The sequence below is a fragment of the Geotrypetes seraphini genome, chromosome 8, assembly GCF_902459505.1.
Source record: "Geotrypetes seraphini chromosome 8, aGeoSer1.1, whole genome shotgun sequence".
Lineage (NCBI taxonomy): Eukaryota > Metazoa > Chordata > Amphibia > Gymnophiona > Dermophiidae > Geotrypetes > Geotrypetes seraphini.
Window position 1 is genome coordinate 152,851,136 of NC_047091.1, and position 25,970 is coordinate 152,877,105.

The window sequence follows — 25,970 nt, forward strand, 5'->3', positions numbered from 1 at the left end:
TCCCAATCTCACCCTACCTATATCTTATATAATAAGAATATCCTGGCATAAATACGATGCGCCTAAAAGGACGCCTAGTGACACCTAATGCTGCTTAGGTGGCGCCAAGCCTGATTCTATATATGCAGTGCGCCTAATTTTTATAGAATCGCACTTCCACCCACTCACACCCTTTTACAAAACCGTGAAAGCAGTTTTTAGCGCACTGAATGCTCTGCACTGCTCCTGACGCTCACAGAGTTCCTATGAGCATCGGGAGCAGTGCAGAGCATTCGGTATGCCAGCCAGTGCTAAAAACTGCTATTCCGGTTTTGTAAAGGGGGGAGGGTTAATGATGCACTAGTTGGCACCAGTTTTTTAGGAACTATATATAGAATCAGGAGATTGTGCTTGGTATTTTTTTTTTTCATGAAACATATTTTTGCAAAATGACTCTGCACTTCAAATTTATTATGTAAACCTCTACATAAGATACTGCATATTTCCCTAATACAATAGTTCCAACCCAGTCCCCAGGACACACCTAGCTAGTCAAGTTTTCAGGATACCCACAATGAATATTCATGAGACAGATGTGCATAGAATAGAGGAAGTCCTTCTATGTACATAGAATAGAGAAAGTGCATGCAAATTCATCTCATGCATATTCATAATGGATATCCTAAAAACTTGACTAAGAGTGACCCAAGGACTGGGCTACGAACCTCTGCCTTAATGGCATGAATTAGGGGAACTAGTCCTATAACCAGTACATGGTCAGCAATAGCTTTCTGGTTTGCAAAATAACCAGTAGCATAGCAAGTGTAAAATCCTTCAAAATTGCATCTGGCTATGAGAATTATCCAAAAAGCCCCCCTTTAAAGGCAACCACTTATTATCTACTTACTTGTTACAAAGTTTGTACACTTATATTACTTATAGACAGTAACAGTGCAAACAAAAGTCTAAAAATAACCCAAATGAAACAAAAGCTGCTAAAAATTTAACTACCAGGCCCTCACTGCTTCTGAACTCCTCTAGGAGGTAATGAGTGATAATGTTTCAGAAAAAGGGGAAGTTTCTGGCACAGAAGAAAGAAAAGCCAACAACTGATATTAGTTACCAATCTTTGCACATTCTCCATAGTCCTTAAGGATTCTGCCCAACAGAATGATAACAAAATTAAACTTGGACATCATGTTATTTCACTGAAGGGTTCCTCCTCCTAAATGCCTGGCACAAAATTCCTCACCAAGTTGGTTCATGGGTTCCATTTAAAGGGCACAGAGTCCTTCACAACTTTTGTATCTGGTGATTTGAACCTTCACCTCCAAAGGTCAGGCAGCGTGGTAAGGCTTTTTCCAGCTTGTAGCAAGCACTATTCTGGAGGAACACCTGGTTCTTCCCTAAAAATCCATTCATATGCACTCTCCAAGGGCATTACAAAGCTGGTCTTAGCTTCTTCTTTTTGGACTTCATAACAGGAGGCAAAGAAATCTTAAAGGCAGTCCTAAAATAAAATATGAAATATGTAAGATTTAAACCTGCTCAGTTCACTGAAAGTCTACCGTGCAAAGCCTAAAAAGCAAAATATAGCAAGCACTTACTCGCATGTTGTACAAATCGGGCTGAAGTTACAAAATACTGAAAGCAAAATAAAAATGGTTCTGTTAGATTAAAAGATGAGACCAATGATTAGAGAAAATCTCAAAACCAAAGCATCTCTGTGTTCTTACTTGACAAGCAAACAGAACAGACATAACCAATCTCAATGAGATTTCGGTGGCAGAAGCAGGCAGCTCTGTAGTCAACATGAACTGGAGGTGGAAGAATTAGCTGGGATCTTTGATCTGACTCGGGAAGAAACACCCACTGGAAGAAAAAAAAAAATCTCTTTTCAAATCTTATATCAGATGCACCTCCACTGGTGCAATTTTAGGGTACAAAATACTACTGTTTATGCAACACTGGTTTGCGAAGAAAGAACAGTGACCTGCCGAGTTGAGGCCCTGAAGCTAACACACGGCACTGCATTTAAGATGCTGCAAACTCATGCTCCCTGCAGTGCACACACAAACCCCGCGGAACCGCCAACTCACCCCGACCTGACAAAACACAGAGACCACAGCAGAAAAAAGCCCATTGGAGCTTGAGGAGCAGTTTTAAGAAGCAGCTTTTGCTCAATTTCTTTCTTTCTTTTTTAACGTGTGTGAGAACACACTAAACAGGCAGACCCCTCTGCTCTCTAGGGTGTCTGCTATAAGAAAGAAGACCAGCAGAGGCACCCAGCCCCAGTCTAGCACCCAGAAAAACAGGGATTTTTTCTTTTTTTTTTTAAACTGTCAATTCAATACAAATCAATAGCTAGCTAGTCCCAAAGAAAAACAACTCCCCTCCCCAGGGCCTAAACTAGGACTGCACAGGCTTACCACTACTGCCATCTGCTTAGACTGAGAACAGACTGACTCTCAGGAGACTGCACAGTCCACTATTAGGGTGTTGGGTTACAGTGAGAGGAAGAACTTTGTACATTTCATCACCGCAGATGAGGAAGATGTCTCTGCGAGAGTACACCAGAGGTGTGTGAATTTTGGGTTAAACTTGGAAAGAGCGGTAATGAAACTCTTGAAATGTTATGGCAAGCATATGGTGGTGAAACAATTAGCCGTGCTGGTGAACTCTCACAGACACATCTTTCTCATCTGCCAAGACGAAACGTATGAAGTTCTTCAACTTGTTATGACCCAACAATGAAGATTACATTACATTTCTAAAACTGGACATTCCTAGTGAACTACAAAGTAGACATCAATCAATTAAATTCTCTAAAAATTGAACTGATTACGGCAGTCCAACTGCAGGTTCAGAAACATTGATGTACGAGCTTCATAAGAACTAGCACAGTGTTGTCACGTCTGCTTCTTGGAAAGAAAACCAGAGGCAGTCTCATTACTTTTCAATCAGTCCTTGGCAATGGATGCATTCAGGGAGTAGTTTGAATGGAAGTTCTTATGAGAAAAGTGATAACTTTGCAACCCATCCCTCAAGGATCTACCACCACACAAAGTTTGAAGGCGTTAGATCTAGCCATTGCAAAGTTTAAAGAGAAACACACGCACAAACAAACTGCAATATACTAAAACATTCAGTATCTTCCGATATGCCTCTGTTCATACTGAAGTGAGGTTAAAAAAAAAAAGATGAAAAAGTGATTTCAAGATTCTTCATGTGTACAAAGCCCATCCTCTTTGTACAGAGCGGCGAGTATTTGATGGTCTTGGCCAAGCAGTCTGCCAGCATCACCTTCATAAACAAAATGGAGGTCATTTCATAAATTGGTGCCATATATTGGACACCATAAAAAGTTGCACTTAGCACCAATTACTTGAAAGCATTACATTACATTGGTGTCTTCTATCTCGCCAATACCTCTCAGTTCAAGGCAGATAACAAAAAGAATTGGCCTGAGCATTCCCAGGGAAATTATAAGGTTGAGAGATAGAATATGCATTGTGATCTGGGGAAGGGTTGATAAGGTTTAGTTAGATCATTTGACAAATTTCTTGAATAGCATAGTTTTAAATTATTTCCTGAATGTTTTGTAGTTGGACATCATGGTCAGTATATTGGAGAGGTGGTGGTCTAGTCTTGCTGCTCTGGTGGCTAATAGTCAGTCATATTTTTTTTTTTTTTTTTTGCTTTGTATGCCTTTGACTGGGGGGTGGGTAAAGTGTGCCTGTGTTCTCTTTGGTCTGGATGTGTTTTTCCTGATTAGGCAGTTGTTTAGGTAGCTTGGTCCGTTTCAATTTAGGGCTTTGAATAAGGTGCAGTAGAATTTGTATTGTATGAGTGCTTGTAGTGGGAGCCAGTGGGAGTCTCGGAAAGCATAGATGGACAACCCTATGGTTCTGCATACCAGCCCTATTGCACTGGAACAGCACTTAGGCATGCCTAGAACCCAGGTATAAGATGGCACTGGCACACCAAAATATATAGAATGCACAAACTAGAGGCAAAGATCTGTTACAAGTTAATATGCAAAACCAAAAAGCAGATCAGTCCAGATGAAAGAATCCTGAGTGAGTGAGAAACACTGATTTGTTTTGTGGATTAGAAGAGCTAACTAGAAGAGGCTGACTTTATCTTTCCTCTGCAGTTGTCCATCTATGCTCGTGAGCAATTGGTGCTAATGATCCACATAAGGACACGATGAGGCCACTTTTTACCACAGCTTAGTAAAAGGACCCCTTAGCATGCAACTACATGGGGGGAGGGGGCATTAATGTGGACATTGAAATGTTGTGGGCGTTTTACCTAGTGACATGCACATAGCATGGTGTACTTAGGCACGCCCTCTTACGACTGCCATTGAGTTGACATAAGTAGCCTTGCCTTTATTTTGGTGTGCAAAACCAAAAAGCAGATCAGTCCATATCAGGAGTAGGCATGGAAAAGGTCAAAAACGGATGAAAACTGGAACAAGCACAAACAACATCAACGCAGGTGCCATAAGGTGGTAAAAGGGGCCAAAAGAGACTATGAGGAAAAAATAGCCAAGGAGGCGAAGAACTTCAAGCCGTTCTTTCGATATATTAAGGGGAAACGACCCGCAAAGGAAGTGGTGGGACCGTTGGATGACCATGGAATAAAGGGAGCACTAAAGGAGGACAAAGCAATCGCTGACAAACTGAACACATTTTTTGCATCTGTATTTACCGAAGAAGATGTACACAGCATACCGGAACCCATCAGGCTATATGCTGGAAACGAAGATGGAAAGCTGACAGGATTGACGGTCAGCCTAGAGTAGGTATGTAGGCAGGTTGATAAGCTTAAGAGCAATAAATCCCCGAGACCGGATGGCATCCATCCGAGGGTCATCGAAGAACTGAAAGGGAACATAGCTGAACTGCTTCAACTAATAGCCAATCTGTCGATCAAATCAGGAAAGATTCCGGAAGACTGGAAGGTGGCGAATGTTACACCGATCTTCAAGAAAGGTTCGAGGGGAGATCCGGGGAACTACAGACCGGTGAGTCTGACCTCGGTACCAGTAAAGATGGTAGAGTCACTGATAAAGGACAGCATCAATGATCACCTTGACGGACACGGGCTGATGAGGACCAGTCAGCACGGTTTTAGCAAAGGCAGATCGTGTTTGACGAACTTGCTGCACTTCTTTGAGGGAGTAAACAGACAGATAGACAAGGGCGATCCGGTCAACATTGTATATCTGGATTTTCAGAAGGCGTTCGACAAGGATCCGCATGAATGACTACTTTGGAAAATTGCAAGCCATGGAATTGAGGGGGAAATACTCATGTGGATTAAAAACTGGCTAGAGCATAGGAAACAGAGAGTGGGGGGTAAATGGACAATACTCGGACTGGAAGAGCGTCACCAGTGGGATGCCGCAGGGCTAGGTGCTTGGACCCGTGCTCTTTAACATCTTTATAAATGATCTGGACATAGGTACGACGAGCGAGGTGATTAAATTTATGGATGACATGAAGTTATTCAGAGTAGTAAAGACGCAGGGGGATTGCGAAGATCTGCAACGTGACATAATCAAGCTCGAAGAATGGGTATCGACATGGCAGATGAGGTTCAATGTGGATAAGTGTAAAGTGATGCATGTCGGTAACAAAAATCTCATGCACGAATACAGGATGTCCAGGGCAGTACTTGGAGAGACTTCACAGGAAAGGGACTTGGGAGTTCTGATTGACAAGTCGATGAAGCTGTCCACACAATGTGCGGCGGCAGCAAAAAGGGCAAACAGAATGCTAGGAATGATAAAGAAGGGGATCACAAACAGATCAGAGAAGGTTAACATGCCGCTGTACCGGGCCATGGTACGCCCTCACCTGGAGTACTGTGTCCAGCTCTGGTCGCCGTACATGAAGAAGGACACGGTACTGACTAAGATGGTTAAGGGGCTGGAGGAGCTGCCGTACAGCAAAAGATTAGAGAAACTGGGCCTCTTCTCCCTCGAACAGAGAAGATTGAGAGGGGACATGATCGAAACATTCAAGGTACTGAAGGGGATAGACTTAGTAGATAAGGACAGGTTGTTCACCCTCTCCAAGGTAGGGAGAACGAGAGGGCACTCTCTAAAGTTGAAAAGGGATAGATTCTGTACAAACGTAAGGAAGTTCTTCTTCACCCAGAGTGGTAGAAATCTGGAACGCTCTTCCGGAGGCTGTTATAGGGGAAAACACCCTCCAAGGATTCAAGACAAAGTTAGACAATTTTCTGCTGAACAAGAACGTCCGCTGGTAGGGCTAGTCTCAGGGTGCTAGTCTTACACCAGAGGGCCGCCGCATGAGCGGACTGCTGGGCATGATGGACCACTGGTCTGACTCAGCAGTGGCAATTTTTATGTTCTTATGTTGAGAGCCATAGGCAGGTCAGGTTTTCAGGACATCCACAATGAATTTGTATGAGTAGGATTTGCATGCACCGTCTCCTTGAGATGCAAATCTATCTCATGACCTGCCTGTGGCTCTCAAGGACCAGAATTGCCTACCCCTGGTCCAGATGAAAGAAGTCGGATTTACTTATATCAGTTACCCTAATGCGTGGCCAAGTCAGGTTATCAATATGAATAAATAAATCGGACTTCTTTCATCTGGACTAATCTGCTTTTTGGTTTTGCACACCAAAATATAGGGGGTCATTCCATGTCAAGTGGCCCAGAGCTCCTCATTTGACCATTTCAGAAATTGATGAAATTTTTTCAGGGAATATGCTGGGACTTCTAATGAAGATATCCAAAGTTTTGGGGCATGGTCTCAATTAGGTCCAGAGTTAGGAGTCCCTTTATTTGGGCCCCTTTTTTGTATCTGCAGAAGATGTGAAGTGTAGACCCTCCTTGAAACTAGACCAGTTGACATGGAATTACCCATAGGCAAGGCCACTTATGGAAACTCAATAGTAGGCATAAGAGGGAATGCCTAAGTACACTATGCTGTACATGTGTCACCAGGCAAAACGCCCACATTCCCATGCTCTGCCCACATTAACAACCCCCCCCCAATGTAGTTGCTTGCTAAGGCGCATTTCACTAAGCTGTTTTATTAACTGTGCAGAGTTGTAATATTGTGGAATGCATTACCATTGGATATAAAGAATGCTACCAGTTTACTTCAGTTCAGGAAATTGGTTAAAACTTTGCTTTTCCAGAAATGTTTTGGTAAATGATTCAGTAGGAATTATTTAAGTGAATCTTTTTTATTGTGTTGTGTATGTTTGTTTTTGTAAATGACTTGAGTTATGAAGCATATTATTGTTTTGGTATAGTTTATGAAATGATTTGTTTTTATGTCTTTTTGTAGTTTGTGACATTGTTTTAATTATGTATGTTGGATTGTAACTTGCTCAGAATTGTTGGATGGTTGCGAGTAATACATTTATTAAATAAAATAAAAGTGGCCTTAGCACATCCTTATGTGTCTTATGTGATAGCCATGTGCTAATTTTCCCATTAGCCTGTGAACCCCTACCACCATCTATTTTGTAGGCGGTAAGGATTACTACTACTAATCACTTATATAGCGCTGAAAGGCATACGCAGCACTGTACATTTTGACATTTATAGATGGTCCCTGCTCGGAAGAGCTTACAATCTAACCTGGACACAGACATGACAATAAGGGTTGGGGATGCAGAACCCAAGGTGAGAGGAGTTAGGAGTCGAAAGCACTCTCGAAGAGGTAGGCTTTTAACTGGGCCTTAAACACTGCCACAGACAGAGCCCGGTGTAGGGATTCGGGCAGCTTGTTACAAGCATAAGGTGCAGCAAGGTAGAAGGGACGGAGAAGGGTTCACGTGCTAACCAGTTAGCGTTTGTCATTGAAGCTGCACTAATCAATCAGCACCAAGCACGCCCATCCTCTGCATGGGTTGCACATGTTAATCCCAAAACTACCACAGGATACCTAAGCACGCCCCATAGTAAGGCATCTTTAGCTGCGGTAAACATGTGTTATAGTGCTGCTACAGCTTAGTTAAAGGTCCTCTAAAGCAATGTTTTTCAACCTTTTTACACCTATGGACCGGAAGAAATAAAAGAATTATTCTGTGGACCGGCATCGGTCTGTGGACCGGCGGTTGAAGAACACGGGGCTAAATCGTGGGCCAGACCCCGCCCATCTCTACCCAATCTCCACCCCAGACCCCGCCCCCATAACAGTACTAATTGTACCTTGCACGTCCCGTGCCTCATCTGGAAGCCTTCTCTATGACGTTGCAACGTCAGAGAGAGAAGGCTTCCGGTTCAGGCGCAGGAAGCCTGTAGGAGCCACTGCCCGTGGCTTTGTGCACCGAATCAGTTAGGAAGAGGGAGCTGGCTCGAAGATAACGCCACATCGATCGCACCGTGGACCAGCGGTTGAAGAACACTGTTTTGGGCCTGATGCACATGCTGGCCTTGGGGACCGGCAGGGAATTTCTGTCGACTGGCACTGGTCCATGGACCAGTGGTTGAAGAACATTGCTCTATAGCAGTGTTTTTCAACCGCTGTTCCGCGGCACACTAGTGTGCCGCGAGATGTTGCCTGGTGTGCCGTACGGTCAGGGCCGCCATCAGGGCAGTACCACCAGTCTAGGGAGAGGGGCGGTCCGCCCCACGTGGACAGGAGAGAGCTGGACGGGGGACCCGCGGAGTTCAATACAACTCGAGCCGCGAGGCTCGTCTTCTGTTCCTGCCTGCCCTGCAGCTAACATATAGCCGATCGCAAGCGTTCCCCGATGTCAGCGCTGACGTCGGAGGGAGGGCTTAAGCAAAGCCTGCCCTCCGACGTCAGCGCTGACGTCGGAGAATACTTCCGTTCGGCTATTTGTGTGCTGCAGGGCAGACAGGAAGCAGAAGACAAACCTCGCGGCTTGAGCTTCGTTTTGCTGAGAAAGTTGCAAAGATGGGCTGGGAGGCAAACACGGAACACAAAAGGGGGGAGATAGTGCGTTTTGGACACAAGGCATGAACTTGGGAGAGAGGAAGGGAGGGAAAGAGATGCTGAGGTGGGGGAGGGAATGGGTTTTTGGACACAGAAGGCATGGACTTGGGAGAGAGGAAGGGAGGGAAAGAGATGCTGAGGTGGGGGAGGGAATGCGTTTTTGGACACAGAAGAAATGGACTTGGGAGAGAGGAAGGGAGGGAAAGAGATGCTGAGGTGGGGGAGGGAATGAGTGTTTGGACACAGAAGGCATGGACTTTGGAGAGAGGAAGGGAGGGAAAGAGATGGTTGTGTACACGGGGAATAGAAGAAAGGAGACTTTTTGGTCATAGGGAGGGAGTGAGGTACAGATAGTGGCATACCAGGGTGGGGGGGGGCAGTCTGCCCCACCCCGGGTTTACGTCCCAAGGGGGTGCACAGCTGGTCACCCTCCAGTGTTGTCCCTAGGCCGGCAAACTGCGGCTCTTTAGCCACTTGAGTGCCACCGCCGCCAACGGTGTTGTTGGCGGTGGCAGCATTATAAAATACTTTCTTTGTGTTTATTTGATTCCTATTCAAGAGAATTACTTTATATATAGTCAATATAGGCACAGAGTTAAATTTTTTAACATTTTCTAATGGTGGTGTGCCTCGTGATTTTTTTCATGAAACAAGTGTGCCTTTGCCCAAAAAAGGTTGAAAAACACTGCTCTATAGGACTTAAGTGAGCACTGAATAGAATAGCACTAACTGCTAATTACTGGTGCCAATCACTTGTGTTATTGCTATTATTCTATAAATATGGGCACTTTGGCTGATAACCTTAGGTGCACCTTATAAAATTGTCCTTAATGCTTATTACCTACAAAAGTACACTGTCAGCTTCCTGGATGAACATATTAAACACAGGAAATGGATACTGCCATATGTAAACACATGTTTCCAAATGAAGCAAAAGGAAAAAAAAATTTGCTCTGAGAAAACAAACAAACAGCGTAGCTGGGTACAAATGACCCCTCCACTGCCTTCATTTAAAAACTACTTTCAAATTAATTGACAACTACTACATCCTAATTAGAGCTGTACTACCCCCAGTGCTAATTTCACTCACTTTAGGCAAGAATCACTGCAGAGAGACTATAGTAATTTTGATTTGAATTGGTACAAAATTACGATTACCTGATGGCTTTCACTGTGCTGACTTTCACTTGTTCTGAGGAAGGAAAATGCGCTTTTGTCTCATGCTTCCATCATGTGCTCTTCTATATAACATTATTATAGCGGAGCTTGCCTCTGTAGTATACCGTATTTTCACATAGATAACGCGCACACGGGTATAGCGCGCAAAAAACACATATTTATGTACATAAATTTTTATATACCGCGCACACCCGTATACCGCGCATGCTGCCCGACTCTCCTTTCGCCCGCCCCGACTCTCCTCTGGAGACCCTGACTCTGTTTTCACCCACCCCGACTCCAGTGCTCCCTCTAAGCGGGCGGGTGTTGTGAGCAAACTTTTTCTCGCTGTGAGCTAAAAATATCGGGCGCCAGCAAGTTATGAGCCAACTCGCCCGATTCTCCTCTCGCCGCCCTGCCATCTGCCGTACGCCGTGCGCTGTGACGAGAAACTTGTGCGCTGCGATGTAATATTTTGTGCGCCAGCGCACGCCAGCGCAGCTTAGAGGGAACACTGCCCGACTCTCCTTTCCTCCTTGAAGTCCTGTCCCTACCCTGAAAGCCTGATGCCTCCCCCGACGTCCAATTCACCCCCCCGCAGGACCGCTCGCACCCCCACCCCGAAGGACCGCTTGCACGCACCCGCACCCCCACCCTGAAGGACCGCTCGCACCCCCACCCCGAAGGAGCGCTCGCACTCCCACCCCGAAGGACCGCTCGCACCCCCACAGCCTCACCCCCCTCCCCCATGGAGAAGCTGTCTACCTTGTTTCCGGATGCCAGCAAGCCCAGCTGTTTCCTCTGCCGGAGGTCCCGCCCCTTCTCTGAGCCCTGCTGTACTGCTTTTTCTTCCGGCGGTCCCGCCCTTTCTCTGACATCAGAGAAAGGGCGGGACCGCCTGAAGAGGAAGCAGCGCAGCACAGGGCTCTGAGAAGGGGTGGGACCTCCGGCAGAGGAAACAGCTGGGCTGGCATCCGGAAACAAGGTAGACAGCTTCTCCATGGGGGAGGCTGTGGGGGTGCGAGTGGTTCTTCGGGTGGGGTGCGAGCGGTCCTTCGGGGTGGGAGTGCGAGCGCTCCTTCCGGGTGATGAATCGGGCGTCGGGGGGGGGAACTATGTAAAAAAATTTTGTACAACGCGCTCACGCGTATAACGCGCAAGGGTATGCGCGGTTTGTAAAAACCACGTATAACGCGTGCGTTATATGCGAGAAAATACGGTAACTAGTGCCACTGATGTATAGTTATTAAACATGAGTCATATTTTCCCAGGTTCTATATAAGTGGTTTTCAAGCACTCCAGTAGAAGAAATAAACTTTCCCTTGTGAGCGCCCTCCCCAGCCCATCCTCTCCTCTCATTCTTGACGGACGCGTTCCCCCATTCTTGCCCCAGGGTGCTCTCAGGCACTTTTCTTTCATTTCAGGCTGGCTCTCTCTCCTCCCATCTGGCTCCTCACAAATCTCTATGCAAATATGAGCTGCAGTGGCCACAATATTTTGAAATGTGAACAAAACACTTACCAGTAAGTACTGAAGAAGGGATGCCATCTGAGGTACCTTGAGATAAATGCCTCCCGTGATGTCACAAGCCTACAACAACAAAACAAAAGTCTATGGTGGGGAAATACCTTCCAAAAAACAATGCCGAGTAAGAAAAAAATTTAAGGAACTGTTTATTAAAGTGCAGTAAGATTTTCCACCTTAAACGCAAAGCTTGTGAAGGGGCATGCCCAGCATCTGCCCTCCACTTTCCACACAGAGTAGGTATTTAGGCCTGGATTCTCAAACCAGCGCTGATTTTCTAGGCGCCCATATCCGTGTTAAAAATGCCATCCAAATGGTGTTTTTAACAGAGATTTGAGGCGTATACCAGGACCTAGAAAATCGGTGCCAGAATCACACCTACGTAGGTGCTTTAAGCTGCCTAACTTTGGCAGATACTATGGGTGCACCCAAGCTAGCTGCTGAGGCATAGAACACAGGCTGTAGTGCTGCCTAAACATACATTAAAAAAGAAAACTCTTGGGGGGGTCCCCCTTCTATCAGCGAGCCCCCCAAACAAAAAAAATCCTTCCTCATATCATTGCCCCCATATTCCTACATTCTCTGGCTCAACCCCTCTGTTCTTACTCTTCCAGTCCCTAATAGTGTAGTAGAGCATAACAGAAGCATCTCTCCCTCCCCCTACTAACACACACAGGGTTCAAAATGGCACCCATGACCCTTAGTGGTAGTCTCACTAAGATCTTGCCATATAAGGAGCAATTGTCCATGTCCATATAAGTCAAGTTGAGCCCTATCAGAAGTACCACAAGGTTACAGCTAGAGGTCATAGGCGCCATTTTAAATCTAAAGAGGAGCACTACTTCCAAGTTTATTTGTTATTTATATACTGCCAATCAATGGAGATTGTCTAAGCCGTTCATGTACTAAAGCATTTTCCCTATCTGTCTTGGTAGGCTCACAATCTACATAAGAAAATTAAAATGTCATATGTGGAACAATATTACATGTTAAACCCCTATGGACCATTATAAATGCTGGCTTTTCTTAATTATGACGGGAATAGCCATGCAGATGATAACACACAATTTGAAGAACTATGATCGCCTTAACTTTCCTTTTTAGTGGACGAACTTATGCTCCAACTACAAAAATGAAAAAATGAATGCTGAGATATTGGGGCATAGTAATGTATTTAACTTGGTGTGGGGCCCATTGGCATCTTTTACTGCTTCTATATAGTTGTCATTTCTCTTTAATTTTTGTCTGATTTCCTTACACATCTAGGGTGGGAATGTACTACTACTTTAAATAAGAGTGGGTTATTGGAAGAATAATTGCATTTATATTATTGATTGAGTAAAAAGGGTGGGGGAAAATATTACTTTCGAATATTTGTAAGTTCAAAGTGCTTTTCTTGATTTGTTATACGTTCAGATTCATATGTATTGCACTGTTACTATTTGAAAATCAATAAAGATTTATAAAAAAAGGAAAAGAAAATAAGAATAGCCTTACTGGGTCAGACCAACAGGGAGTATCAGAGAATCAAACTGCTGTTAGTGTAACTGTATGTAAAGCCATCTCTTGAGTCAGTTGCGAAAGTTATCCTGTGTGCTAGTGCCATCTCCACCTACAACCCATCTGTACCCACCACTAAACTGCTAGCATAGGGTTTCTACTGCAATGGATGCTTTTAGCGTGCAGCAAGCATTCAAATACCCACTCCAACTGCTTAGTGTGATTTAGTAAGTCAGTATTTCCCTAACTCCGCTAGTGCCCACTTTCTAGAGCTCAGAAGGTGACACCGCTATGATGTACCCAAGATCTGTTGCCATCCCCCCCCCCAGCCAAGCCTAATCTCCTGCACCAGTTCTACAGATGTGCTCCATTTTCAAATGTTTGATTTCAAAGAAATACTACACCTGCTGCAGGAGTCCCGACTCTGAATCTAAGACACAGGCATCAATCAAAATATTCTGAAACGAATATAAAAAAAATGTTGGACAAGGAATCACGACTAGAAGAACATTAAGAAGACTATAACATAACAAAAAAAAAAAAAGACTACATCATAGCAAAAACAAACAGCTGCACCCAGATCTTATCAGATCCAGAGTGCACTGTCCGTCCAAGCTCAGGGCACTGGATACTCAGAGGTAGGAAGCAAGTCACCCCTTAAACTCTTTATTTTGGCCCCTTTGATACTCATATTTTATTTTTCCTTATTAATGAGCATAAGTGTCTTATAACTGCAACACAAGGAAGTATACATTATGACAGTGGCGTAGTAAGGGGCGGCGGTGCCCCCCATACCCTCCTCCCATTCCTTCCGCCCCTCCCCCACTCCTTCCTAACCCCCCATTCCACACTTGCGCTCTCCCTCTGTACCTCTTAATCTCCGCCAGCATGAGTGGCTTCTGCAAGCATGCTCCTCGGGTCAGCGTTGGATTTCCCTCTGATATCACTTCCTGATCCCGTGACCCGGAAGTGATTCAGAGGGAAACCAGGCTGGCACAAGCAACAGGCTATAGTTGCTTACGCTAGCGAAGATAATATGGAGGTATGGAGTGGGGAAGGGATGGTGTGAGGGGGCATGGTGTGGCAGGGCGGGGCCGAGGTGCCAGTGCCCCCACCAACTTGGCGCCCAGGAAAGTCCGCACCCTCATTACGCCACTGAAATATTCAATCTCAGATATCTTTAAGAGAACTCTAATGGCATTGTGCAGATAGGAACATGTCTCTAGGGACAATCTTATAGTTCAAGGAACAGTCCTTACCCGACACACCCTCCCTGACACGGTCCCACACACCACTGTTCCAATTACTCCAGCATCGTCCCCTCCCTTGCACACACCCTTTTCCCTACTCTGGTACAATCCCTTCCCTTACAAACAACCTCCCACCCTGCTCCAGCACAGTCCCCTTCCCCTGCATACACGCCCTTCCCTGCTCCTGTAGAATCCCCTCTCCTGCACACACCCTCCTCCCAGCAGGATGCCTGGCTACAATCTCATCAAAACACAAAGGAAAAAAAAATATCAGCACAAGGTATGTACAAAATTCCATCCTATGACCTAGAATCCCAACTTATATTGTAAATGAATATTCTTAAATCCAATTCACAAGAATCTTATACACTTTTTCCTCCGTATTCACTGTGATAGGGGATTAACAGAACCGCAAATACAGAAAAACCGTGAATAACTTTTTCATATGTTATTTGCTGTTTTCTATTAAAAACCATTGTGAATATAGTGAAACCGCGAATAACAAGGTGGGAGACCTGGTCTGTTCCTGAAGGAGAGGCAAAACATGGTAAAGAAAGTGCTGGGAATCAGCGATTTCTCTACGCAAGCTGATGTAATTTGGGGGAGGAGCCAGCAAGCTAAAAACTGTGAATAATCGAAACCGCGAATGCTCAAACCATGAATATGGAGGGAGAAGTGTAAACCACATTTAAACTATGCCCAGCAAATATGCAAAGGTAATATAAAAAACAAATTAACTCGTATCCTTTCGGTTTCCCTGACTGAGCACTAGGTGCACTGTTAACCTTAGACAGAAGACCTCCACTCCACCCTGGCCTCTACCTGCTTTTGTGCTGCAAAGATGACATTCATGAAATTCATGTACTGTAGCGCACTGTCTTCAGCTGCTTTTATGACCTGCAAATCAAAACCCAACACATTCCTGTGTCAACGTGCTACACAATAACTTAAAATCTGAGTTTCAGAGGACAAGGACCAGAAAAGGGATTAAGACAGAAACACTTGGTTAAATTACTGCTTTTGGTGGAGTTCGGTGTGTCATATGTATGAAATGGAAAAAACATTGGCAATTAAAAAAGGATATTTTAATAAATTTAAAGATGTTTGGGGGCCATTAATAGATTATTATAGTAAATAGATTATTATAATAAATAAATTGTATTTAACCCCATTTATTATGTATGTGTGGAGGGTGGGGGGGTTTAAAAGTGTTGGATATTTATAAAGATATATGTATGGGGTTGAGGGAGATAATTCTTGTGGTGTGAAATTTGTAATAATTTCAAGTGGAAATGTATATTATGAAATGATTTATTGTACACTTGTTTGAAAATTTATAATGAATAAAGAAATTAAAAAAAAAAAATTAGGGGAAGGGAGGGCGGTTTTTAGTTGTATTAAAGATTTAATTAATATGAATGTAATATTTATATGATATTTTGACTATAGTATCTGTGGAAAGGGTGGGGGGTGGAGGAAATAAATTTATGTATGTAAGATGATAATATTAAGAATTTCAAGTGATGTGTATAAGTTCAATTGAAATAATATTTGTACACTTGATTTAAGATGAAAAAATGAATAAAGAATTGGAAAAAAAAAAAAAAAAAAGACAGAAACACTTACCAAAATTTTTGACTTCATTTCTTGGCCAGCTGCACAAAAAATATACAGAGATGCTCAGCAAAACCTCTGGATCACTGATCCATGCTAGCTTTTTCTGCAAACCTTTCCCTACTATAGCTGAACTCAAGAGGGCAGAAGTAGGTGTTATGGTTAGTAAGGAGGGGTTGGGACATAGCTTTATTTGCATTTTGCACTCACTTCCATTCCCAAACAAGATTTTTACATTTGTAGTACAGACAAAAGAAGCAAATTCACCTTTTATCTCTTTGTTCATCCTGTGAATATCTGTTTCACAGTGTTCAGGAAATCTACATTCTGTTTGCAATACATCACAGCAACTGACATCCACATTTCACAAAAATGAAGACAATTTGTGGTAGACAGACAATGAGCAGAAGAATAAATTGATAGTGTGCTGTCTTGGGACAGCAAAGAAATCACGCTTTGCAAAGCCGAGTCCTACACCCTTCTGCATTTATTTTCAGAATGTGTTGGGAACATGTGTTGGACAAGTAAATTGTATCTCTAAGGAAGAGGAGGAGATAGCAGATGGCATAATTAGGCAGACTATATCTGATCTGCCTTCATTTTTCTCTGTTTCTATGTATTACAGGGAAGGTAAAAAAAAAAAGTTAGGGGAAAGACATTTTTCAGTAATTTCCCATTTTGGCCAGTCTGCTTCTTTCCTAGGTTAACTGGGCCCAATAAGGAGTCTTCGATCCTGAGCCTTTACATGCAGCTATGTGGGGTTCCCTCCTCTTCCCCCCCTACCCCCAGCATTCTAATCCATTGCCCTGGCTATTTCAGCAACTGTAGTGACAGGCGCAAACCCTGGGGTCCAGCAGAACATTTGACATACTGTCTCCAATCAATGGTTTATTAAACCCAGCATCATGTCTCCATCAGTGGCTAATCTGGATCACTTGAAATAACTGGAAGATCTCTCAGATCCTTGTGGCTGCCCAGCTAAGTATCAATGGACCTGTTCTCCAGAAACTTGTTTTTAAACATTCTCCTTATTAATATTTCATCAAAACTTTGTTTCATACATTTTCTGTCTGTTTTACATTTTATGGTTACACCTCCCCTCCCTACTACCTATCTTGTAAGAACATAAAAATTGCCATACTGGGACAGACTGAAGGTCATCAAGCCCAGCATTCTGTTTCTAACAGTGGCCAACCCAGGTCCCAAGAACCTAGCTAGATCCCAAGTAGTAAAACAGATTTTATGCTGCTTATCCTAGGAATAAGCAGCGGATTTCCCTATGGACATCTCTTTTAGGAAATTAGCCAAACCTTTTTTAACCCCTGCTAAGCAAACTGATTTCACCACATTCTCCGGCAATGAATTCCAGAGTTTACCGTATTTTCACACATATAACACGCGCGTTATACACGATTTTACAAACCGTGCATAACCTTGCGCGTTATACGCGTGAGCGCGCTATATAAAATTTTTTTTACATAGTTCCCACCCCGCCCGACTCATCATCCGGAAGGACCGCTCGCACCCCCCACTGCTCGCACTCCCACCCCGATGGACCGCTCGCACTCCCACCCAAAGAACTGCTCGCACCCCCACAGCCTCCCCCCCTCCCCCATGGAGAAGCTGTCTACCTTGTTTCCGGATGCCAGTGAGCCCAGCTGCGCTGCTTCCTCTTCCGGCGGGACCGCCGGAAGAGGAAGCAGCGCAGCAGGGCTCAGAGAAGGGGCAGGACTGCCGGCAGAGAAAGCAGCTGGGCTCACTGGCATCCAGAAACAAGGTAGACTGCTTCTCCATGGGGGAGGGGGGGAGGCTGTGGGGGTGCGAGTGATTCTTCGGGTGGGAGTGTGAGCGGTCCATCGGGGTGGGAGTGCGAGCGGTGGGGGTGCGAGCGGTCCTTCCGGATGATGAATCGGGCGTCGGGGGGGGGAGCATCAGGCTTTCAGGGTGGGGACAGGACTTCAAGGGGGAGAGGAGAGTCGGGGTGGCCGAAAGTAGAGTCGGGGTGGCCAGAGGAGAGTCGGGGCGGCATACGCGGTATACTCGTGAACGCGGTATATAAAAATTTCTTTACATAAATTTGTTTTTCCCGCGCGCTATACCCGTGTGCGCGTTTTACACGGGTGCGCGTTATCTACGTGAAAATACAGTAATTACACATTGTGTGAAGAAATATTTTCTCAGTCTGTTTTAAGTCTACCATACTACTTAGTGGCTTCATCGCATCCCCCATAGTAGAGAATGGCACGGGAAGTTTTTCCCCGTCCCTGCGGGAACTTATTTTCTCCTCCCGTCCCCACGAGTTCTTTTCCTGTCCCTGCCCCATTCCTGCAAACTCCATCCTCATCTGCACAAGCCTCTAACACTTTAAAATCATGTGTTTGAGACTTGTGCGGTTAAGGCAGATCTTACAGGAATGGGGCAGGGACAGCAACAGCAACAAAACTCATGGGGACGGGGAAATTGAGTTCCTGCGGAGATGGGGACAAATTTTTCCCTGTTTCATTCTCTACCCCATAGTCCTAGTATTTTCAGAAAGAGTAAACAAGCAGTTCACATCTATTTTTTCTACTCCACTCAGTACTGAGCCGTCTCTTCTCCAAGCTAAAAAGCCTTTGTACTTTGGGAGCAAAGAATCTTGTTTCTTATAGCTTTACTCTCCTACTCCATTTAATTGTCATCAGCTAGAATCTTTCTCCTCTAATAATAATAATAACAACTTTATTTTTCTATACCGCCACAATCTTGCGACTACTAGGCGGTTCACAAAGAAGAAGAGCTGTACAATCAGCGAATTACAGTAGATGAATACAAGGTGGTTGAAAGGAAAATTATACATAGGTTGAATTATCGTCAAATATATTTTATTGAGCACCAAGAAAAACAACAATCCGAAACAAAGACAAGGATCAACAAGGCAGCTCGAATTTTCACACAATAATCCATCAAACCCACCCCACCAACCCAACCCACAACCCATCCTTCCCCCCTCCCACTCTCATAGGTTGAATTATAAGAAATTAACTATTTTACATATTACAATTGAAAATAGTTGGACACCAGCGAATATCAGGATATAATTATGAAGAAGGAATTTTAGCAGACAGGGAATGTGGATACCTAATGTGAGGAAGAAATTCAGGATAAGGTGTGGAAGTTATGTTCGCGGGAGAGTGCTAGGACAAGAATTTCTTAAACAAATCTCTCCCTCTTCATCTCACCTACATCCTGCTAATCTCCCTGGTGGATAGTCATTATTTGCCCTTACATTGTTTCTCACACTGCATTCAGCACCAAGTTCAGTGCCTGTAGAGATAGGACTTGCTAATAAGCATCTCATATTAGAAATTTTTTCATGCATTTGGGGCTAAGTTTTGCCATCAATCCCATCAAGATATCTATTCTGCCAACACCAGTATACTGTCAGAACCTCTTGTGCCCAGGCATGAATATACTTTTTTTCCTACAATTACTGTTCTTTCTCTGTGTACACAATTACCTTTCAGTGAATTGTTCATCTATCCTACTTGTCCAATAAGATCCCCAGTAGTGTATCCTAAACCTTTTGCTCATCAGCCCTCTAGGTAACAAACTTGCTCTGTCCAAATGTTTTTTATTGTAGGATATGTCCAAAATGTATGCTTCAGAACTTTTTTAAATCCCATCACATTTGACCATAAGAACATAGGAATAGCCTTAATGGGTCAGACCAATGGTCGATCAAGCCCATTAGCCCGTTCTCATAGTGGCCAATCCAGGTCACTAGTACCTGGCCAAAACTCAAGGAGTAGCAATATTCCATGCTACCGATCAAGGGCAAGCAGTGGCTTCCCTCATTTCTCTCAATAACAGACTTTGGACTTTCCTCCAGGAAATTGTCCAAACCTTTATTAAAACCAGCTACACTATCCGCTCTTACCACAACCTCTGACAACGTGTTCCAGAGCTTAACTATTCTCTGGGTGAAAATATTTTTTCTCCTATTGGTTTTTAAAGTATTGCCCTGTAACTTCATTGAATGTCCCCTAGTCTTTGCAATTTTTGATGGAGTGAAAAATTGATCCACTTGGGTGTTCTACTCCACTCAGGATTTTGTAGACTTCAATCATATCTCCCCTCAGCAATCTCTTAAGCTGAAGAGCCCTAACCATATGCTTCAGCAACAGAAATCCACAGCCTAACTGGACTTTCTCTGAAAGAATACTTTCTCCTATTTATTTTGGTTGCTCTTCTGTCAACCAGCAGTTACATGATGCTTGTAATCCCCTCTTGCCATCCTCACCATTAACTGCTAAGCTACCAAACTGCATTGTTCTAGCATGGTTATGAAAGATGGATATTAAAGCATTTAAATAAACTAAACTTCACCTTTTTCTCAATATTTTCAAAAGGATACAGCACAGTGCTTTTGCAAGTGACCCTGCAAGTAATGTCTCTGTCTGCTGGCCTATCGTTTCATCTGATGTTCAAAAACACAGAAAAGATTGTTATAGTATATTGTGATGCATCTGGTCCTGAGTCAGTCCTAGCACAGCTGCTCCTCCATGTAGCTGCAAGTGCAGGTAGTGTACAAGAATCCATAAACTCTGGTATAACCACCTGGATCTAAGATAAGTACAGTGGTACCTCGGTTTACGAGTGCACCGGTTTGCGAGTGTTTTGCAAGACGAGCAAAACATTCGCAAAATTGGCGCCTCGGAAACCAAGCTTGCCTCGATGTACGAGCGCCTCCCCCCTGTGATCCGGCATCCCCTCCCCCCCCCCGGCTGCAATCCGACATTCCCCCTCGCACCCATCCACCCACCCGAATACATCGCTTACCCCCCATCTGGCACCCGGCACCGGCACCAACGCACAGGACATGCCGGTGCCCGAAGATCTGCCCTCTTCTTTTTGCTGGGCCTTGAGCATTGCGCATGCTCAAGGCCTTCGAGTTCCCGCTCTCTCCGAGATTCTCGGAGATCTCCGAGAATCTCGGAGAGAGCGTGAACTCGAAGGCCTTGAGCATGCGCAGATGCTCAAGGCCCAGCAAAAAGAAGAGGGCAGATTTTGGGCACTGGCACCAGCATGTCCTGTGCGTTGGTGCCGGGTGCCAGATGGGGGGGTAAGCGATGTGTTCGGGTGGGTGGATGGATGTGGGGGGATGTTGAATCGCAGCTGGGGGAGGGGCGGATCACACGGGAGGGGGGGGGGCCTTCATGAGCAGGGGGATCAATGCCGGTTCTCGTGGGGGTAGAGCAGTGCCGCTGGCCTTGGGGTGGGTAGGGGGGGAACGAATCAAGCGAGTTGCCCTTACTTTCTATGGGGAAACTCGCTTCGATATACGAGTAATTTGGTTTACGAGCATGCTTCTGGAACTAATTATGCTCGTAAACCAAGGTTCCACTGTATGTCTGTTCCCACACTGTTGCAACATAAAACACAATCACTATTAAGGAGCTTTAGGGGGGAAGGCAGCTGCACAAACTCCATTCCTGCTCTAGAAATTCTTACCTTTTTTTTTTTTTTTAAATCTTTATTAATTTTCCAAAGTTAACAAAAAATGCAGTACAATATCTACACAAACATTATTCATATATGCATTTATAACCAATCAAAATCCCCACAGCAAGATAAGAACCCCCCCCCACCCAACCAATACTTTGCAAGAGAATAAAACCATGACATAAATATCCCTCTCCCACCCTCCCTGCAATATACCAACAGGATCAAAGGAAAAAACCAATTACAACGCATCCTTAAAAGATATCAAAGGGCCCCAGATTAACTTAAATCTCTTAGTATGACCCATTATATCTGCATTCATTTTTTTCAAATCTATAAGTTAAGCATAAACTTGCCCACCAAAAATTAAAGATAAGGCAATCCCAGTTCTTCCAGTTGCGCGTAATCATTTGTATGACTACCCCGGTCATGATAAGGAAAAGCCGCCCTCTATAGATTCTTACTTTTTGTCATCAGGTCTTTAACCTCCTCCATGATGATTTCATTTGCCGCTGTCAATAATTCATATTTTCCATCCTTACTCCCAGAGCAATTAGATTCGGTAAGACTATTACCAGGATCTCCCAACACATCTCCATATTTTCCAGGGTATAAAAAATGACTGAAAGAGAAAAAAATAAGGATTGAATTTACCTGGTGTATCAGTTTGTTGGTCTCGTGCAGGGTTGTCCAATGTCGGTCCTCTAGGGCCGCAATCCAGTCGGGTTTTCAGGATTTCCCCAATGAATCTGCATGAGATCTACTTAATGCACTGCTTCCATTGTATGCACTGTATATAGATCTCATTCATATTCATTTGAAACCTCCTTAAAACCAGACCTGGTGAGGGCCAAGGTTGGACACCCCTGGTCTAGTGGTTAGTGATGTGCGTCAGCAGTCATTCCAGTAGTGGCACTAGAAATAGTACTGAAGGGAGAGGCTCCCTGCTCTCAGGAATCTACCCATAGGAGAGGATTCAGGGCTAAAATAAACAATGGCAGCATGAGCCTCTCATGAAAGTAACATGGAGAGAAAACTTTCATTGGACAAACAAAAGATAAAAATAAATTTTATTAGCAGAGGCTAATGATGCTATAGAGGAGAGGGAGTCACAGAATGTTCACTACAGTGACACCTAGTGGCTAGATTCAGGGCCCATGCTTGCATGGTTCCACAAGAAGCCCTAGTGTACGGTCTGCTCCTGGAAAAATTTTACACAAAAAAAGAAAAGATTCTGTGCAAAATATTAGAATTGTGCAGATTTTATGATCACCATTTTTGAGTAATAATTCATTGAAAATACAATATAGAAAAACATTATTCAAAGAAACAGAATTTTGCATATAGATATGTGCAGAATTCCTCTATCATAAGTCTTGACCTTGCTCTGCTGGTTCCACCACCCCATCTCTACCTTTCCCTTCGCTTGATCTCCCCTAATGCATGCACATGGTTTCTCTCTTGCTCTGCCTCCTCCAGATTCAAAAGTCCCCAGCCCATCTCTCTCACCTGAATTCTTCCCAACAAACCATCAACTCTCTCTGTAGCTTTCTCTTTCCCACATGCATGAATCCCCTGCCTGTCTTCTCTTTTCTCCATCCCCCAACTTATTTTGCATAGGCCTGGATGCTGCTTTGGTTCTTGTTCTCTCTTCCTCTCCCAACCAGTTATCTTTAAGACTGTTCTTGAGGTTCAAGAGGTGAATATCCCTACTTTAGTATTATTTAATACTGAATCAGCCTGTTCCACCTTAAAAACAGAACAGGCAGGTGTACTATTGAGCCTGAGTACAGCACACTGATTCAGTCTCCAGCCTGTTAGTAAAGAGAAAACAAACCCCCCCAAAAGAAAAAAGGCACCTAAAAAGATATAAAACAATACTTTGACTTCCAAAAGTTGTAAGAGTTCTTTTAGAAAGGTGCACTAAATGCCACACAGTCTACTATACACCTACTGTGTTTCCCTGAAAATAAGCCCTAGCATCATTTTCGGGGTAGGTCTTAATATAAGCCCTAGTCCCTGACAGACAAGGCCACGCAGCCTGTTTAGAGTGCTGCCAGCCCGACGCTGCTTTGGTTGAAGGTAGGGTTTGATCGCAGTCAACAGGGAGGGAAGGATGGAGGGTCAGCTGGGGTTCGGCTACGTGGTGGGGGTGGTGGGGTGCTCAAGGGTTCTGCAGCACAAGAGATGGGAGGGAGGGAGGGAAGGAAAGATGCTGCACATTTGTGGGAGAGAAAGGAAAGAGGAAGAATTGGGGTGAAGGAGAGGGAGGGAGAGAGAGATGATCATGTGCATACCCCGAAAATAAGACCTAGTGCCTTTTTTGGGCCCCAAATGAATATAAGACACTGTCTTATTTTCAGGGCACTTAGTGTGCACTAACGAATTAGTATGCATTAAATCCGTTAGCACACCTTAGTAAAAGGACCCCATAATAATTAAGTCCCCTGGCTTGTGCAAATCTGCACTACTCATCTGTTTTCAAGAAAAGCTCTAATCTGTTTGGGATCATAGAACAGATATTGATTATGATCCAATTAAATTAAATATGTACAGGGAAAATGTGAAAAATGTGCACCTAAGACCAAATCTAAGGTCATGCTGATAAATATTATATTTTTAATAACAGTAAGGACTCCTTTTAAGAAACCGCGTTAACGGTTTAAAGCACGTAATAGCTCGCACTAATTTGCTGGCCAAGCTAGCCGCTACCACCTCCTCTTGAGCAGGCGGTAGTTTTTCGGCTAGAGCGGGGGTTAGCGCACGCTAAAAAGGTGCATGTGATAAAGCTGCTAACGCGGCTTCGTAAAAGGAGCCCTAAGTGTTAAAAATATATTTGATGATCATTTGAAATGAATCATGGTTTACCTAGCTTCCAAGTAAACCAAGATAACCAAGCAGCCCACCTGAGTCACAAAACACAGACTTCCGAGTCACAAAACACAGACTGAGAGGCATAAATCGGCAAAGACTCTTTGCAATCCAGTGTTTGCCAACCCTATCTTCAAGAAGCTCCAGTTGGTCAGGCTGGATATCCACAATGACATGAGAGAAAACAGTACTTCCCCCCATCTGAGCATCGTGTATAGATGCACCTGCTTGTCCAGTTTGTCTATCTTGACTAGATTGTAAACTCTTTTAAGCAGGGACTGTATCTCTGTTTTGATGTACAGCACTGCATACGTCTAGTAGTGCTATAGAAAAAAAAAATAGTAAGTAGTAGGACTACTAGTAGTACACAGTAAAGCCAGTTTGTCTATCTTGACTAGATTGTAAACTCTATTAAGCAGGGACTCTCTCTCTGTTTTGATGTACAGCACTGCATACGTCTAGTAGTGCTATAGAAAAAAAAAAAAAAAAAAGAAATAGTAAGTACTACTAGTTGTACACAATAAAGCCAGTGAATAGTATTATGTGTTGTGCATTTTAATTGTAGATATCCTGAAAAGTCAACCCAGATGAGGGTCTCTGAAGGCAGATTTGGGAAGCACTGAGTAGGCTGTCTATAGTAATACATACTTTACCTTTCTTGAACATGGCTAGCTATGACAGCAAGTCTGTTGTTACGATTCATAAATAAATGTGAATTTCCCATCACCATCACTGCATCGATGCATTTTGACAATGTAAACTATTAAAACATGGAAAGAATTTTAAAAAATGTAAATAACTAACATATTAACCTTTATTTCATAACAAAAGCTGGATTATTTTATTAGCTATATTGGCAGAAAAAGCACAAGTAACTTTATGCAACTGGAAATATTTATTTAATTTACTTCATTATGTATGTGCATGGTTTCTTACCTCAGACTGTTCAAGAGCCTGCTTACCCCACCAAAGGGGATTTACATCAACTATAATAACCAAGAGATTGAGCTCATCATCTGCAAACATCAACATGCATTATGTTAAACTAGAACAACACAATCCATCCCAAAAATGCAGCTCAATCTTACAAGAAACTGCACTAGGAAACATAAAAACGGTACTAAATCAATTACTGACTTTTTCAGGTCAAGATCCTTCCCTAGTATCGCAGCTGCATCACACTTGAAATAACTGATTCACTTTAACATCGCGGGGGAGGGAATGGGGTGCAAAAATCTTGACACATTAGCTGCACTTCTAGCTTCAACACCAAGCAATCTTAGGGAGTCTCAAAAAATAACCTATCACAAAAAACTCTCATGCAATCAATATCTGAAAACAGGCATAATATGAACCCCTTGGCATCGTAACGCGCTCCTTACCCGAAGCCATAACGCAATGGATCACAACCTAACCCCGGCTCCTTCTGATGACGTCAGGCACAAGGCGGATCTTTTGTCAGAGAGTGACTGAAAACTAACTTATTCGAGCACTACAAGGTTATAACTTAAACTACTAGAAGCAGCAAAACGTATCAAGGGGAGGTAACAAGCTGGGTATGGGAAGGGGTATACGTATACATCTTTTATGCCTAAAATTTTACCAGTATCGCACAATATTAAGAAAAACTAGAGAA

The 25,970-nt window shown here is 43.7% G+C and overlaps 1 protein-coding gene across 2 annotated transcripts; it reads right to left on the bottom strand.

Moving 5' to 3' along the window:
- Positions 1–261: 261 nt before the first annotated feature.
- On the bottom strand, positions 262–25,906 carry GTF2H3 (general transcription factor IIH subunit 3). Of its 2 annotated transcripts, none has more exons than XM_033954590.1 (13): positions 25,717–25,906; positions 25,271–25,350; positions 24,988–25,094; positions 21,928–22,085; positions 20,376–20,438; positions 16,250–16,279; positions 15,995–16,023; positions 15,191–15,265; positions 13,523–13,576; positions 11,616–11,684; positions 1,716–1,851; positions 1,587–1,623; positions 262–1,489 (listed from the first exon to the last, which is right to left on the bottom strand). In XM_033954590.1, the coding sequence occupies exons 1-13, from the start codon at positions 25,724–25,726 to the stop codon at positions 1,420–1,422; spliced, it is 918 nt and encodes a 305-aa protein (XP_033810481.1). In that variant the 5' UTR covers positions 25,727–25,906; the 3' UTR covers positions 262–1,419. The 2 variants fall into 2 exon arrangements, with proteins under 2 accessions (XP_033810481.1, XP_033810483.1); XM_033954592.1 differs by lacking the exon at positions 25,717–25,906 and adding an exon at positions 25,472–25,702.
- Between the last annotated feature and the right edge of the window lie 64 nt (positions 25,907–25,970).

Bases quoted from the DNA above. Each gene is read 5' to 3' on its own strand.
- GTF2H3 (XM_033954590.1), bottom strand. The intron at 20,439-21,927 runs GTAAGAATCTAT...TTTGAACATCAG, and splicing joins TAAAGACCTGATGACAAAAA to ATGAAACGATAGGCCAGCAG. The intron at 16,280-20,375 runs GTATCCTTTTGA...ACTGTGAAACAG, and splicing joins ACTTGCAAAAGCACTGTGCT to ATATTCACAGGATGAACAAA.